At 46.1% G+C, this 14,559-nt stretch overlaps 1 protein-coding gene across 6 annotated transcripts in view; it reads left to right on the top strand.

Moving 5' to 3' along the window:
- CALCOCO2 (calcium binding and coiled-coil domain 2) overlaps positions 1-14,559 on the top strand; it is a 746,974-nt gene that overhangs the window by 660,903 nt on the left and 71,512 nt on the right. For 4 of the 6 annotated variants that reach the window (XM_069634588.1, XM_069634584.1, XM_069634582.1 and 1 more), the window contains one exon: positions 4,794-4,822. In XM_069634588.1, the coding sequence (XP_069490689.1) occupies positions 4,794-4,822 (29 nt within the window). Of the gene's footprint in view, positions 1-1,074; positions 1,487-4,793; positions 4,823-14,559 lie in introns of those variants that run through there. The other 2 variants (XM_069634590.1, XM_069634589.1) reach the window with 1 other exon arrangement.

Genomic DNA, 14,559 nt, shown 5'->3' with positions numbered 1-14,559 from the left:
AGCATGGGATGCCTGGGCGCGATGGTGCGCAAACTTGCAGTTGGATCCCCTTTCAGCACCTGTAGAACACGTCCTTACTTTCTTAGGGGACAAATTTCTCGAGGGCTGCGCTTACAGGACCTTAGGAGTCTATAGATCCGCTTTATCCGCAGGACATGACAGAGTGGAAGGAGCTCCAATGGGAGAACATCCAACGGTTCATAGGTTGCTGAGGGGGATTAGGCTGAAGAGGCTGCCTGAACCCAAATACTCTTCCCTATGGGATGTTCGGGACGTCTTACAGTTATTTATGAGATGGCCAGAGAACAGTCAACTGTCCAGGTCGCAGCTTTCAGGGAAATTGGCGATGTTGCTCTGTCTGACGGCATGCCGGAGAGTTTCCGACGTAAAAGCATTAGAGATAGATAGAAAGATTTTCTATCCGGAAGGGATTGCGTTTACTTTAGTGCAAAGAACGAAATCAGATTCCAGAGTGATTTCCTATCCCTATTTCCCCGAAAACAAGAAGTTATGCGTTGCGCAATGCATTAAAGACTACGAGAACGCGACAGCGCTTATTAGGCCGCAAGGCGTCACTCAACTGCTAATTGCGCGTAGGAAGCCCCATCATGCTATAGCTACGGCGACAATTGCTAGATGGGTGAAAGAAGTTATGCAGTGGGTTGGTATGGATTTAACCCTTTTTGGTGCTCATTCTGTCAGGGGTGCAATGGCTTCTAGGGCCTTCTCAGTAGGAGTGTCTCTACAAGACATCATGAAAGCAGTTGATTGGTCCTCAGAATCGACTTTTAAGACTTTCTATTTCAAGCCAGTCTCAGAAATGGCTAGCTGGGTGGTACAGAGCTTTGAACAAGCATAATGCTCGCCTCCGTCTTGTCATAGAATGAAGATTGCCCATGCTAACTGCACTGGTCAGTCTTGATTCTATTAAAGACAAGGAGGCGAGCATTATATCCCACCCAAAAGAATGCGAAACATACATATAAGATTGACATTGTTGAAGGTTATGAAACTGTTTAATTGGTAGCAGAGTATCGCATTCCCTCCCTTACGTCATTTTTGTGTCTCTTCTAGGAGATGAACAGAAGCCCGCATGATAACATCACAAGCTGAATCGGAAGTGGTATCAGTTGTCCCGTTGGACCGGTTGGATGGCAAGTTGTAATCTCTGTTGCATCGAGGAAGGAGTGTTAAAGTTGGAACGTTTACTGACTGGAGGTTTTCTGCAGACAAAGAAAGAAGAAGGGACCTTTGGGCTGGTAGACCTTATAGGAGGGTCTGACACCGGATTGGTGGAGGAAGGACTACAGTTTACCAAGAGGCTCATGGAACTTGTAGGAGAGCGGTAGAGAGCCTTACAAAGGAAAGACAAACTTTTAAACTAAAGATTTCTTTCACTGGAAGCAAAAGAAATGTTTGTTTTTAAAAAAAGTTTATTAAAATTTGAATTGCTGTGTTGGTGGCAAAATAAAAGAGTTAAGCATAATGCTCGCCTCCTTGTCTTTAATAGAGTCAAGACTGACCAGTGCAGTTAGCATGGGCTATCTTCATTAGCCAGCATTGTAAGAGTGGGGGTGGGAACAACAAAATGCAGTGTGTGGAATTCCATATGGTCTCATTGGCGCCCCCAAACCGCCCACCACTGCCCCAATCTACTTTTTGGTAACATTAGTGGAAGATGGCATTTTGACACAAAACTACAAAAATAAAACCACAGGATCATTCCAAATGCAGGAAACACATCTATTAGAGCTCTGTCCAAGCCCTCTGAGGCAAAATACATGCAACCTTCCTAATTATTATATGGACTGCACCAACAGAAGTGACTTCACAGAAAAGAACATTGTAATGTGCATCATCAGTCCTTGATAGAGGCACCATGGAAGTGACTTTAGAATAAGTTACCATAAACAAGCCAAGTGACAAATAACTTTGTGGTGAAAAATACCTAAATTGCATTTTTGTTATATGTGGAGCAACTCTATAGTCATTAGGCTTTTCCATTATAATACCATGATACATTAACATAAGCTTTGAAGTGAATCAGAGTCACTTGCAGAGCTGCAGATAAGGCACAATGTAATTAAACGATTTGCTCAGGATCACACACTTGGTTAAATGGTGAAACTGGTATGTGGACAATTTAAGCAACCGTGCACATCTTTCCAGGTTTAGTTTATATAGATATTTATTAAGGTTTTCCTTTACATTTAATGTGCTTAAATAATTATGTATAGCAATGCCTTGGAAGCAAACCACATTACATAATAAACTAGCCTTTCATTATAAACTAACCATACACTATATACATTGACATAGACATTTGTTGAGCAATGGGAGAATGACTTTAGTTTTATTCTCCCCATTCTGCATGCAAAGTCACAATATCATCATGTAGATTAATGTGAGCCTAACAAATCCCCCTTGGGTTTTAAAGCCATAGTCATTATTTCATAAAGCATGCAACATTATGCAACCTTCTCACTTCTGATCACTCCCTCCCATTCACATTTCTAAAGGGACAACACTCCCTGCTAATAGTAAACCCCACCCTCCCTCCCATCAGTGCCTAATTGCTCACATTGTAATGCTCTGTTGATACAGACCAACGTGAGAACCCTCTGCTGCCCGGAGCTCCTTGGGACATTGTCCTGGCAGATTCGGAACGGGTAAGGTGTCCTGCTGCCAGGACAATGAGTGTGCTGAGCAGGAATTGCTCCGCACACATTGTCCTGTCAGCGGGACACCTTTGCCTTTGGGCGCCCTCTTTGATGTTCCGAACGGGAGAGCTGTCCCAATGACAAATGTCCTGGTATGGCTCTTAAAAGAGCCTCAGTGGGAAGCTTGCCACCCTGCCTCTCCCGCTTGGTACTCCACTGCTTGGAGCCATTTGAACACAGGAAAACATACCTTAATTTTAATCATTGAGAATCTTGTAGAAAAAATCTATCAGCACGTACACATATAAGGTGATGTGCAGAACCCACGTTTGGAGATATATGGCATATAAAAATTAATACTGGGTCACCCACTGCACTGCATTAACTGATGGCTTCTGCCTTTGAATTAAAGGAAAAATCAAGGGAATTGCTGACATTCCAGTGAATCTGTTTCTTTTGGCCATGGTTTTATAGTTCAGCTAGGTCAATTCATCTTAGCCCAAAATGTCAGGGATCAGGGGATGATAAAGTCTGTTCTGCTCAATGGACATTGCACCGCTGTTTCCATGTGTTATTGTATATGTACATATAAATGTTGTGTGTACACAGTGTGTCAATGGAGGTGCTGGGTGCATTTGTGTCTGAATGTATGATAAATAATGCATTGTTTGTATGTTCTATTGGAATTAAGTTTGTGAATGTTATGCTGTGTCACTGGGTGCATGGCAGGCCGGCTGGAGATGTGTGGGGGCCCAATTGCATTTTAAAGATAGGCCACCAGTCTTATGAAAGTTATAACAGAACGTCAGCAATGGACTCTTGTGGTGTTGTAGTCTAGTGTTGTCGCTCAAGGATTTAGGTTGTTTGACCGAAGTACAAAATCACAGCAAAATTGACTTTAGTCATTTTTGCTGTGAATATGTTTTTACCTTGGTACAAAAAAACAAACCCATGTCCCCACAAACCGCCAGTACATCCATAAACCCCCCTACTTACCTTTTCTCCATCCGCCGCCTCTCTGGTACACTGCAGCATCAGATCCATCCATGTAACGCGGGTCGGATCTGACGCTACAGGGTCCCTTTTTCTTTTTTTTTGGGTCTCCTGCCACCAATGTTTAGGAAGCGGGGGACACTCCTGCAACTGCTGAAGTTAAAAAATACCGAACATAGGGAGTGGGGGACACCCCGGCAACCCCAGCTCTTCATGTTCGGAATCTTCAGCTTCAAACTAATGGTGGTGACCGAATTCAGTCAAATCTATTATTTGACCACATTTTATCGAACAATTTGGCCGAAGCGATACCTAAGTTCCAACCACCCACCCACCCTCCCTCCACCCCACCCTTGTCCCCCCAAACATTCTCAGGAAAGTTACTCCACTGCTGGAGAACAACAGTTACAGGTAAGTAACTTGTTCCGTCTGTTATTTCTGCAATGAAATCACAGTGAACCGGATAAAGGTGCTTCATAAATGACAACTTCTACTACTACTACTACTACTACCTCTACTTCTACTACTCACCAAAGCTTGGTGCCTCTACACGCCCATCCAGTTTGGCCTTCAAATCATCAACGAAAGCTGAAAATACCACATCTGAAAAGAGCCTATTCCAAAATAATTACATTTCAATATTTGTACATAAAACATCCTTTCTCCATATTGAAGTTTAACAAGAATACCTGCCCTCCTGAGCCTCATTTATTTCTCTTAAGTAAAATAAAAACCAACCAAACCTGTGATCTAACTTCTGCTGCCCAAATCTTAATTTGGTGATGATTCATCACATATAAAACCCAAAAAGAGAGCCAAGGGTTAGCGCCTTCTTTAAAGGACATTTCCACAAAATGCCATTTTTCATACCAGGATTTAATAGCATTGGTCAGAGTACTGAGGAGAAAGGCTTATGGCATGAAAGCAGACATAGGCTACACATTTGAGGAGTCTCCTACGGCCCAAAACAAAATGCAGTTCTATAATGAGACGATGGTGGGTCCATAATATGTTGCATGTTGTGCAAAACAAAAAATAAAATGCAAACGAATTGGAAAATGATTGGACTCAAACTGGTGCACTTCAGCTGATGAATTGTTATCTCTGTTATGGTTAAACGTTGCATTTCTTTGTTTGTAGGTTTTGGGAAGAGTGACTCCAAGGGTGTGGTAAGTAAACACTTTGATTACCCTTCTTATTCTCCCCTTACACATGCACAGATGCGCTGGTTGTGCAACTGCTTTTCTTCTTCCTCGCTCCTTTGTTGTCCCTTGCTATGCCTACCTTCATCTCTTTTACTCTCCCCCTGCTAAGCCTTCTCCCCTCATCTGTCTGGCATCCAGCTTACGCAGACCAATTACTGGACTGCCGTCATGATGCCAGCAAGCAGTATAGAATTTGGTGTCCATCTCTACTGCAAGAGCTATGGCTATGGGCATTGGCCCCTCTAAGGTCTGCACTAGGTATTAATAGTGGCATGCTATGTGTATTGACATTACCAAGTAACATGAGCATGCCTCTGTGCTGAACCCATTCTCGGGCAAGGTATCTTTCTCAAACTCATGAGCTGAGAATAATTCCTCCATCTTTCCACCACTGGCAGGACAGCATCTCCAGCCATGCCAATACTGGAGCACTTACTTCTTTTTACATTTGAAAACATTGTCAACTTTTTGTGCCTCATCACGATTCTGCCGGTAACCTGCCGGTGCTTACCGTTACCAGCACCCGATATCCCAGTGTTAACAGGATATTATGGGTGCTGGCAACAGCGGTAAGTTCAATTCCTATAGGACTCCATGGAATGGGCTTTCCCCTATCACCGGTAGCAGTGGTGTCAGTGATAGAGTAAGTTCTTTGCCGGTAAGGGCCTGAACTCCTGGCAGGTCAGGCCTGCAGATAGTTCACAGCCCCTACCGGCAAACTCTGAGTCCCGGTCCGGGAAAAATGCCACAGCCAGTAGTACTGCTGTTTTACTAGCATTTTCCCCAGACCAGCATACTCATAATGACCCTGTTAGGGAGAATTCTCAGAAATGTGCTAATTCCATGCTAACCTAGAGACCCCCAGCACTTTTGCTGGACTTTAGGACTTTTTAATCTCTAACATGATGCGAGTGAGACCTTTTTCCCACTCCCATGTATTTTTTCTGTAATTTGAACTCTGTGTTTATTTTGGTTTTGGAGTCTGACAAACTCCATAGGCATCATCCTTTTAATTGTGGCGCACAGCATCTTCAGTGCAGTGGCACCGGGAAGTCTTTCAGATTTCCCCAAGGTTTAAATACCTTCTCATGGATAACTACTGTTTCCAAGAGCACTGAAGTGAAATTGACTTTACTTACATGTGTAACTTTCTAGACCCAGCACACGCTATCTTGCAATAGGGTACTGGAGGGGTTACTGAGTATCCCCTTTGTCTAGTTTCTCATGTAACATTTTATGTTATCCTTTCTATCATTAATGGATGGTGGCATTGGTCCCTTTGTTCGTTTTGTCTTTGGCGGGATTTACAAGTGAATTCCGCCTCTGGCTGCAGAGTGTCTGGCAGGGGCAGGAAGTGAGGGAGGTGCCCAAAACTCCCTGTGCTTAATCCCCTTGGTTACAGGAATGCACCCAAAGGTGATTGGCCGGCTGGCTGTCCTGCTGTGTGATTGACAGCTAGGCTGGAATGAATAGGAGAAACCTGCATAAAAGGCAAGGCTTTTTGGCTTGGAAGGCATAGTGGACCACTGGACGAAGGAATCCCAAGAAGAACTTGAAAGAGACACCTGCTGCAACTCCTGGAATGTTGGTTTGCCTGGTGAAGCCCTGCTGCTGTGCTGAAGCTCTGAATTCGCCTTGACTAGAGAAGCCCTGCAAGGACGACTTCTCCCCTTGGGTTCGTGGGACCAATCAACCCCAAAGTGAACTTGTCTGTGACATCGTCTCGAAGCTGGCTGTACTTCTACTGCTGCTGCTGCTGGAACCAAAGTGCCAGGGAGAGGAACACCAGATTGAGTGCATCACTTTTAAGTCAGACCCGAGCTCCAGGAAGATCTTACGGACATCCAAGGAAGCAGAACTGACCAAGACTGAGCTGTTAGACCATATAAGGAATTAAGACTTACACCTATATACTAAAGAGACGCCAGTCACGAGGTTCAAAGGTAAAACATGTTTTTATTCTAAGTACACATTTGGCCAAGCGGATCTCAACACCCCATGACGTGTGCACGCAGACACAGTGAGAAGAGAGAGAGTGAGCATCAGGAAAGCTTCAACATATATACATCATATCAAAGCATTGCCCAGCCCCCCTGCACGTAACTCATGAACTAGGGTTCACAAATCATATATGTAGTTTGTTCGCATAAACAATCAACATTTTTTGCCGTCGTTTCCAAGACGATTTACTGTCTGGGAACAAGGCGCATCTGCATTGTGGAGAATATCTTGTTCTCTCGCAAGGTGACATTGCATGCTCTACCAACTAACGTTATCTTGTTGCTGCTTTCTTGGGCTAAGGTCAGGCAGTTCTAAAGCAGAGAAAATACCAATATCGGGAATCTATCTGAGTGCGTCTCTTGTACAAATACGCATTTCCTCACTAACGGGTTTCAATGGGGGAAGGAATCGCTTCTGCACATACGAAGTATGTTGTTCATGCTTATCCATCACATCTTCATGTAAACGATCAAGTTCTCTCTTAAACACAAATATCCGTCCTACATGTTCTCGTACTTTCGCAGCGTTATCTCTCGAACGGGCAAGAAAAATCAAATTGCGCAATTCATGTGGCACAACTGTATCAGACAAATTACCCCACACCTCTGCAAGATAGACTCCCATTCTTCCAATCGGTACCTGCTGTTCGGGAATGCCCCCATGATCAGACATTGCACTCAGAGCAGCAGTTTTGTCACCCCCATCTATATATACGTCCCAGCCCACTGTTTCAGTTCTTCCCTTCGTTCTTTGCTGGTCATACTACGGGTTTGTCTAGGATCAGTACTTCCTTTATTAACTACTGCTGGTGGAGCAGAACCACTTGGCAAAGATAACACATACAAATCATGATCTGTGGGCGGCGGAGGTTATGACGCCGTCGACGCGGATGGAACTATGGGGATGGAGGCCGCAACAATTGGCACGGGTGCTAGTGCAGGAGTGGCAAGAGGAGGGGACACATAGGGAGGCGGTGCAGTCGGGTCAGTACTTGGATCAGATCTACGCTCATTCAATAGTTTGTTTATTAACTCGTCTGATGTATGCAAATCTTGAGATGGGTATATCTTCTGCACATCTAATTGGAAGGCCCTATCCATACTTCGAATCACTTCAGATTGTTTCTGCTGGTCATGCACTAGCGCTTTCTCTGCATTTGTCATATGTCTACGTGCATGCTTCCCTCTTCTTTTCAGGTGCTGGGTTGCTTCCTTTCTCCAATCTCTAACAGCGTCAAATGCTGCAGGCCTAGCCTTTACCCGTAATGGCACATACTCTAAATGCTCCATGCGGGCAAGCTCAAAACTGCCAAAATCCGGCCACTGCAGTTCAGGTAGATGTCTGGTTTGTATATGCCAAATTGCATTGAATATGATTGCCCCTAAACCGTATCGAACATATATTTCATATGCCGGCGACCCCTCGGGTGGCGCGGGCTGCCCATGTTCCAAAGATTGACTTCCGCAATGGAAAAATCTCACAAAGCAGGATGACAATTTCCCAGGCATAGTTAATTTCCACTCTTACCTGGGCGTTTGTACTTGCAAGTGCAAAACTACCAACAAACAAATATCAGGATATTTACGATATGGTCACGACTCACCTGATTCCAACCAATCGTCCCGAGGACGCAAATCGTTGTGTCTGGCAAAAAAAATCTCGATTCCAGGACCCTTGCCACGATGCCTACTAGGAGCAGCCCGTCGTTCAGGGATAGGCTGTGTGCAGATCTGCGGAGGAATCACTTCTCACTTTGCAGGGGCGCCCTGTCACTCTCTGATCCCGAACCGACGGCCTCGTCCTTGACTCTGCGATGGGGAATCACTCGGAGGGTCCTTATTTGGGCACCATTTTGTTAGACCAAATAAGGAATTAAGGCTTACACCTATTTACTAATGAGACGGCAGTCACAAGGTTCAAAGGCAAAACATGTTTTTATTCTAAGTACACATTTGGCCAAGCGGATCTCAACACCCCACGACGTGTGCACGCAGGCACCGTGAGAGGAGAGAGAGCGAGCATCAGGAAAGCTTCAACATATATACAGGTCAATTCGTAGTATCAAAGCATTGCCCAGCCACCCTGCGCGTAACTCATGAGCTAGGGTTCACAAATCATATGCGTAGTTTGTTCGCCTAAACAATCAACATTCTTTGCCGTTGTTTCCAAGACAATTTACTGTCTGGGAACAAGGCGCATCTGCATGGAATATCTTGTTCTCGTGCAAGGTGACATTCCTTTCTCTACCAACTAACGTTATCGTGTTGCTGCGTTCTTGGGCTAATGTCAGACAGTTCTAAAGCAGAGAAAATACCAGCTTCCGCGGAGGAGCACATAGAGCTTCACGTAATTCTTATTTCATTGCCCTCTATAATAGCACTAATGAGACTGGATGGCACCTGGTTTGCTGATTAGTCGTGCTCATGCACAGCTTCAAGGTTCTACGATGCAAGACAAACAATATATTGCAGTTGCTTCACATTCCTGCCTATGTAAGCATTTCAGAGCTCAAATCGCGGCTACCTTACCATGTTTTAGGCCTGTGAGATAGAATATTTTCCAGAGCATCAGAAAATAGAGAGACAACAAAATGGCAGACAAAACAAAATGGCTTCTCAGTTGTCACTTTCAGGTCCAGCTATTCGTAATACTACAGTGTGATGCGAGTGTGCTTCAGGCCAACATATTATCAGGCGGTATTATAGTAAACACGTTTTCACAGAGCCACCTATCACAGTTTAGACAAACTTTATAAAAGGATACAGTCGTGTAAAGGATACAGTCAGCATCCACTCTCGGGAAGCCCTTCTGCTCTGGGGTAGCTTGAACGTGCAGCGAACCAGATTCTTCCGGGACACCTTGCGCGTGATGCTAAACAAGACTCCCCCCCCCCCCCAAGAGCATAGCCTGTAGGAATTTAATTATAACTAACAGGCCAGGGGCTTGAGCGAAAAGGCAGGAGCAGCGACAACAGAGCTAAGGGAGCAAACAAAAACAATGATTCAATAGAATAACTAAGGTTACCCAAAATGCAGCGACCAGCCACCCACAATTACCCTCTCTTACCTGCTTAGCCAGAAAGAATTCCCACACCCTTATGTGTGTCCAAACACACCACGGAAACCAGGTGATGCAGGAAGAAGGTCCCAATTGGTAGAAGTTAGTGCAGAGATTCACCTAACCCGAACGGCACGAGGGCGCCGCTAGTGTCCAAAAAGCAATCCCTTGTTCATTTCAGCAAAGCGTCCCTGAAGTGATGGTAAGCAATCCAGGTAGTGACCAGTAGAATCAGGAAAGCGTCCATATAGTCCCGTTGATGCGTAGAGTGATGTGTTTTGTGGCAAAATGAAAAGTACCATTAAACAATCCAGAATGCGTAGAATATTGAAGGGGAATTAGGAAGTCCGTGGAGATAGCAGCCAGAGATAAACAAAGCTTAATTGGAAGTTTCAGTGATGAGGAAGCAAATCCGAAAGCGTCACAACAAACAGGAGCAGGAGAGAGCAATCCGTATACAAAGCCAGGGGTTCGATTACCAAAGGGAAACAGTCGAGGGTTTTGGCGCCAGAAATGGTAAGGGAGGAGACGTATGGAATAGTCCTTAAAGCAAGAGCCGGGTCCAGGAGATTCAGAAAACAGGATAACGAGAATCGGGCACTTCAACTAACTGCTTAGTTTTAGGAGCACCCGTTGCATGGACAATCTGAGTTAAGTACGAGTATCTTTCCCAGGACGTGAGACGCGTTGTCGGCGTGTCATGTGATCGCAAAAAGGGGAAATGCTGGGAAATGTAGTGCGGCGTGTCCAGCGGCTTGGAAATAGTCGCCAAGGCAACTTCCACATGGAAACGGACGACCCTAGTCGACCGTGTGCAGGAACGCGGGGCATGACAGTACCCCTCCGCAAAGAGCGACTACCCCTGCGGGCACGCAATCTTTCCAAAAAGAAAGCACGCAAAAGCCGGGGTGCATGCACATTTGAGGCCGGTTCCCAAGTTCTATCTTCGGGGCCGTAACCTTTCCAATCAATCAGGTAAGATCGCACTCCGTGACGCAGACGAGTGTCCAGTATAGCATGCACTTCGTATTCGTCTTCCCCCTGCACATCGATTGGAGCGGGAGCAACAGAAAGCCGGGTACCAGGTACAAAGGGGCGGAGGAGGGAAACATGGAAAACAGGGTGAATCCGCCAATGAGATGGAATGTCCAAACGGATTGCAACAGGATTGAGACAATGCAGTACCTTATAAGGACCTACATAGCGAGGCAAAAGCTTTCGTTTACCCCGAATGTTGAGATGCTTGGTCGAGAGCCAGGCACGATCACCCGGTGCATAAGAGGGGGCAGGTGAACGATGCCTATCCGCTTGTTTTTTTGTCCGGGACTGCGCAGCCAGTAGATGAGACATAATCGAATCGCGTATAGCAACCAATGTGTCTCTTGTAGATTTTGCAGCAGGGATCTGGTCCAATGAAGGTAGGACATGCGGAAGAATCCTTGGGTGTAGACCATACAAAGCGTAAAACAGGGAACAACCTGTTGAAGAGTGCCGAGAGTTATTATAAGCAAATTCTGCGGTTCCCAGAACAGACAACCAGTCGGTCTGATGTTGCAAGCACAGACAACGAAGGTACTGCTCCATGGTGCCATTGGTGCGTTCGGTTTGTCCGTCCGTTTGAGGGTGGTAGGATGATGAAAGCCGTGCATCTATGCCCAAGGAATGGGTAAGGGCTCTCCAGAACCGTGAGGTAAACTGGGTGCCCCGATCGGAAACCATGATTGTAGGAAGACCGAAGAAACGCACCACATGATCGAAGAATAGTTTAGCCAACAATGGAGCAGTAGGTAGACCAGAACATGGTATAAACCGTGCCATCTTTGTGAAAACATCCACTACTACAAGTACAGTTGACATCCCCCTGACCAAGGGGAGTTCCACCACGAAATCAAGAGTAACCGTATGCCACGGATGTGGTGGGAGAGGCATCTTCATCAATAGACCGAAAGGTTTCCCAGGTTGTCTCTTGCATTGAATACACACCGCACACTTGGATACGTATGAATCAGAATCTTTCTTCATGCCCGGCCACCAGCACCATCGGTGTAACAGGTCATAGGTTTTAAGCTGACCCGGGTGCGCAGCCAACGGGGTATCATGTGCCCATTCCAAGGCCTTCCGTCTGGTTTGGTCATCAGGTAAATACAAAAGCCCATGAACATAAGGAAGACCCGTAACGATTCGGGCATCCAAAGTATTGAGAAAAGAAGCATGATCTTTGGTCCACTGTCGTACTCGGTCAAGGAATGAGGCGGAGACCGAACAGACACATACCACAGAACCCGAGGGCAATATAGGCGACACTGAGTCCTGGGTGTTAAAATCGGTACCGACACGGGATAGGGCATCCGCCTTCCCATGTAGAAGGCCAGGGCGATATGTAACCGTGAAATCGAATAGTGTGAAGAACAAATGCCAACGTATTTGGCGGGCATTAGTACACTTTGCATGTGAAAGAGCTTGGAGGTTCCGATGGTCAGAGTACACCGTTATGGTGTGTCGAGCACCCAGGAGATGGTGCCTCCACTCCTTGAAAGCCGCTCGAATTGCCAGAAACTCTCTCTCCATAACGGTATAGTTGCGTTCAGCCGGGGACAGTTTTCGGGAGAAATAGGCCACCGGGTGCAACCGCTGTGTAACAGGGCAGGTCTGAGACAGGATGGCCCCCACCGCTATTGCGGAGGCATCAGCCTCCACTATAAAAGGGAGAAAGGAGTTTGGGTGTTGTAGAACAGGAGCTGTGGTGAAGGCCTTTTTTAATGCCTCAAAGGCCGACTGGGCTTCATTGTCCCAAACAAAGGGGACTTTGGGACTAGTGAGACGAGTAAGAGGTGCCACTATTTCAGAGAAAGAGGCAATAAAGCGTCTGTAAAAATTTGAAAAACCCAGAAAAGACTGGAGCGCTTTTACAGAGTCCGGAACCGGCAAGTCCATCACAGCTTTGACTTTGGAAGTGCACATGAGCACCCCTTTTGCTGATATTTGGAACCCTAAGAACTCAACTTAGGCGGCGTGGAACACACACTTCTCTAGCTTAGCATAGAGGGAGTGAGTACGTAAACGCCGCAGCACGGAGCGGACATGCTGGATGTGTTGAGTGAGTGAATCCGAGAATATCAGGATGTCGTCTAAGTAGATCACTACATAACAATCCAGCATGTATCCAAAGATGTTGTTAACGAAGTGCTGAAAAGTGGCGGGGGCGTTACAAAGCCCAAAGGGCATGACACAGTATTCGTAGAGCCCAAACTTCGTCTTAAAAGCGGTTTTCCATTCATCACCGCTTCGCATTCTAACCAAATTATATGCCCCTCTGAGATCTAATTTGGTATAAATGGTGGAAGATGTCATCTTGTCAAGTAGTTCCGTTATGAGGGGTAGCGGGTACTGGTTTTTTATTGTTATCTTGTTCAAGGCCCTATAATCTACACAAGGGCGTAGGTCCCCCTCCTTTTTTGGCACAAAAAATATGGGAGAGGCAGCAGGGGACCGGGAAGGTCGAATATGTCCCAGACGCAATGCTTTATCCACATACTCCTTTAGATGTTCCTCTTCTTGGACGGTTAAGGAGTAGACACGACCGTGAGGCACCACTGCCCCAGGCACTAAGTCGATGGGGCAGTCGTAACAACGGTGTGGAGGGAGTTTCTCTGATAGTCCCTTGTCAAAGACATCAGAAAAGTCCTTGTATACTGTCGGCATTTCGGACGTTAGATCTCTCCGCGTGGCATTAATGGAGGGGACATTAGCCACCAAAGCCAAACAAGGAGAAACAGACGTCGTATCTGGGTTTTGAAGACAATGTTGGGTACAAAACACAGAAGAAAAATGCACCGTTTGTTGGATCCAGTCGATTTCAGGGTTGTGAGTCCGAAGCCAGGGGAGACCAAGAATGATCCCAAACTGAGGGGCCGAAATAAGGTCAAGCACTATATTTTCAGTGTGGCCTTCTGTGGTGGACATGCAAAGCGGGGTTGTCTGTTCCGTTACCCATCCGGATACCAGACGAGAACCGTCTACAGCATGCACCTCCTCAGGTCTAACCTTAGGAACTACCATTAAACCATGGCACTGAGCCAACTGTATATCCATAAAGTTACCGTTAGCCCCCGAATCAATCATGACTGGATTGGTGAAAGGCTCCACACCAGGGATCACAAAATACATAGCCAGGTAGATGTGTGAGGAGGGGGAACGTTGTTCCGAGCCATCCGTTTGGTGACTCATCCTTAGGGCTCGGCTTAAGGACGAGTCTTGGCGTTTCCCGCCGTCTTGACAGGTCGCCTAGGGCATACACGGATGTAGTGGCCTGACTGGCCACAATAGAAACATAGATTGTTAACCATACGCCGTTCCCGTTCGGCTTTGGTTAATGGACCTCTGACAGCTCCTATTTGCATCGGTTCGACCTCTCCTGGAGAGGCAGAAGAGGAGGTTTCTGACTTGGCTGGAAGACGAAGATCAGGGATACGTCGTTCGCCACGTCTCTGTCGTAGCCTAGCATCGACCTGTAAAACCAAGTCTACCAGTTCCGGAAAACTGGACGGTAGAGCCGGTACCACTGATAGAGCGTCTTTTAACTCTTCCGAAAGTCCCTTATAGAAGACGGCTGCTTTCTTCTGTTCGGGCCATGTAGTTTCCGC

The sequence above is a fragment of the Ambystoma mexicanum genome, chromosome 13 (assembly GCF_040938575.1).
Source record: "Ambystoma mexicanum isolate Mex_15411 chromosome 13, UKY_AmexF1_1, whole genome shotgun sequence".
NCBI lineage: Eukaryota > Metazoa > Chordata > Amphibia > Caudata > Ambystomatidae > Ambystoma > Ambystoma mexicanum.
The sequence above is the reverse complement of the archived record's forward strand: the minus strand, read 5'-3'. Positions and strand labels throughout refer to the sequence as shown.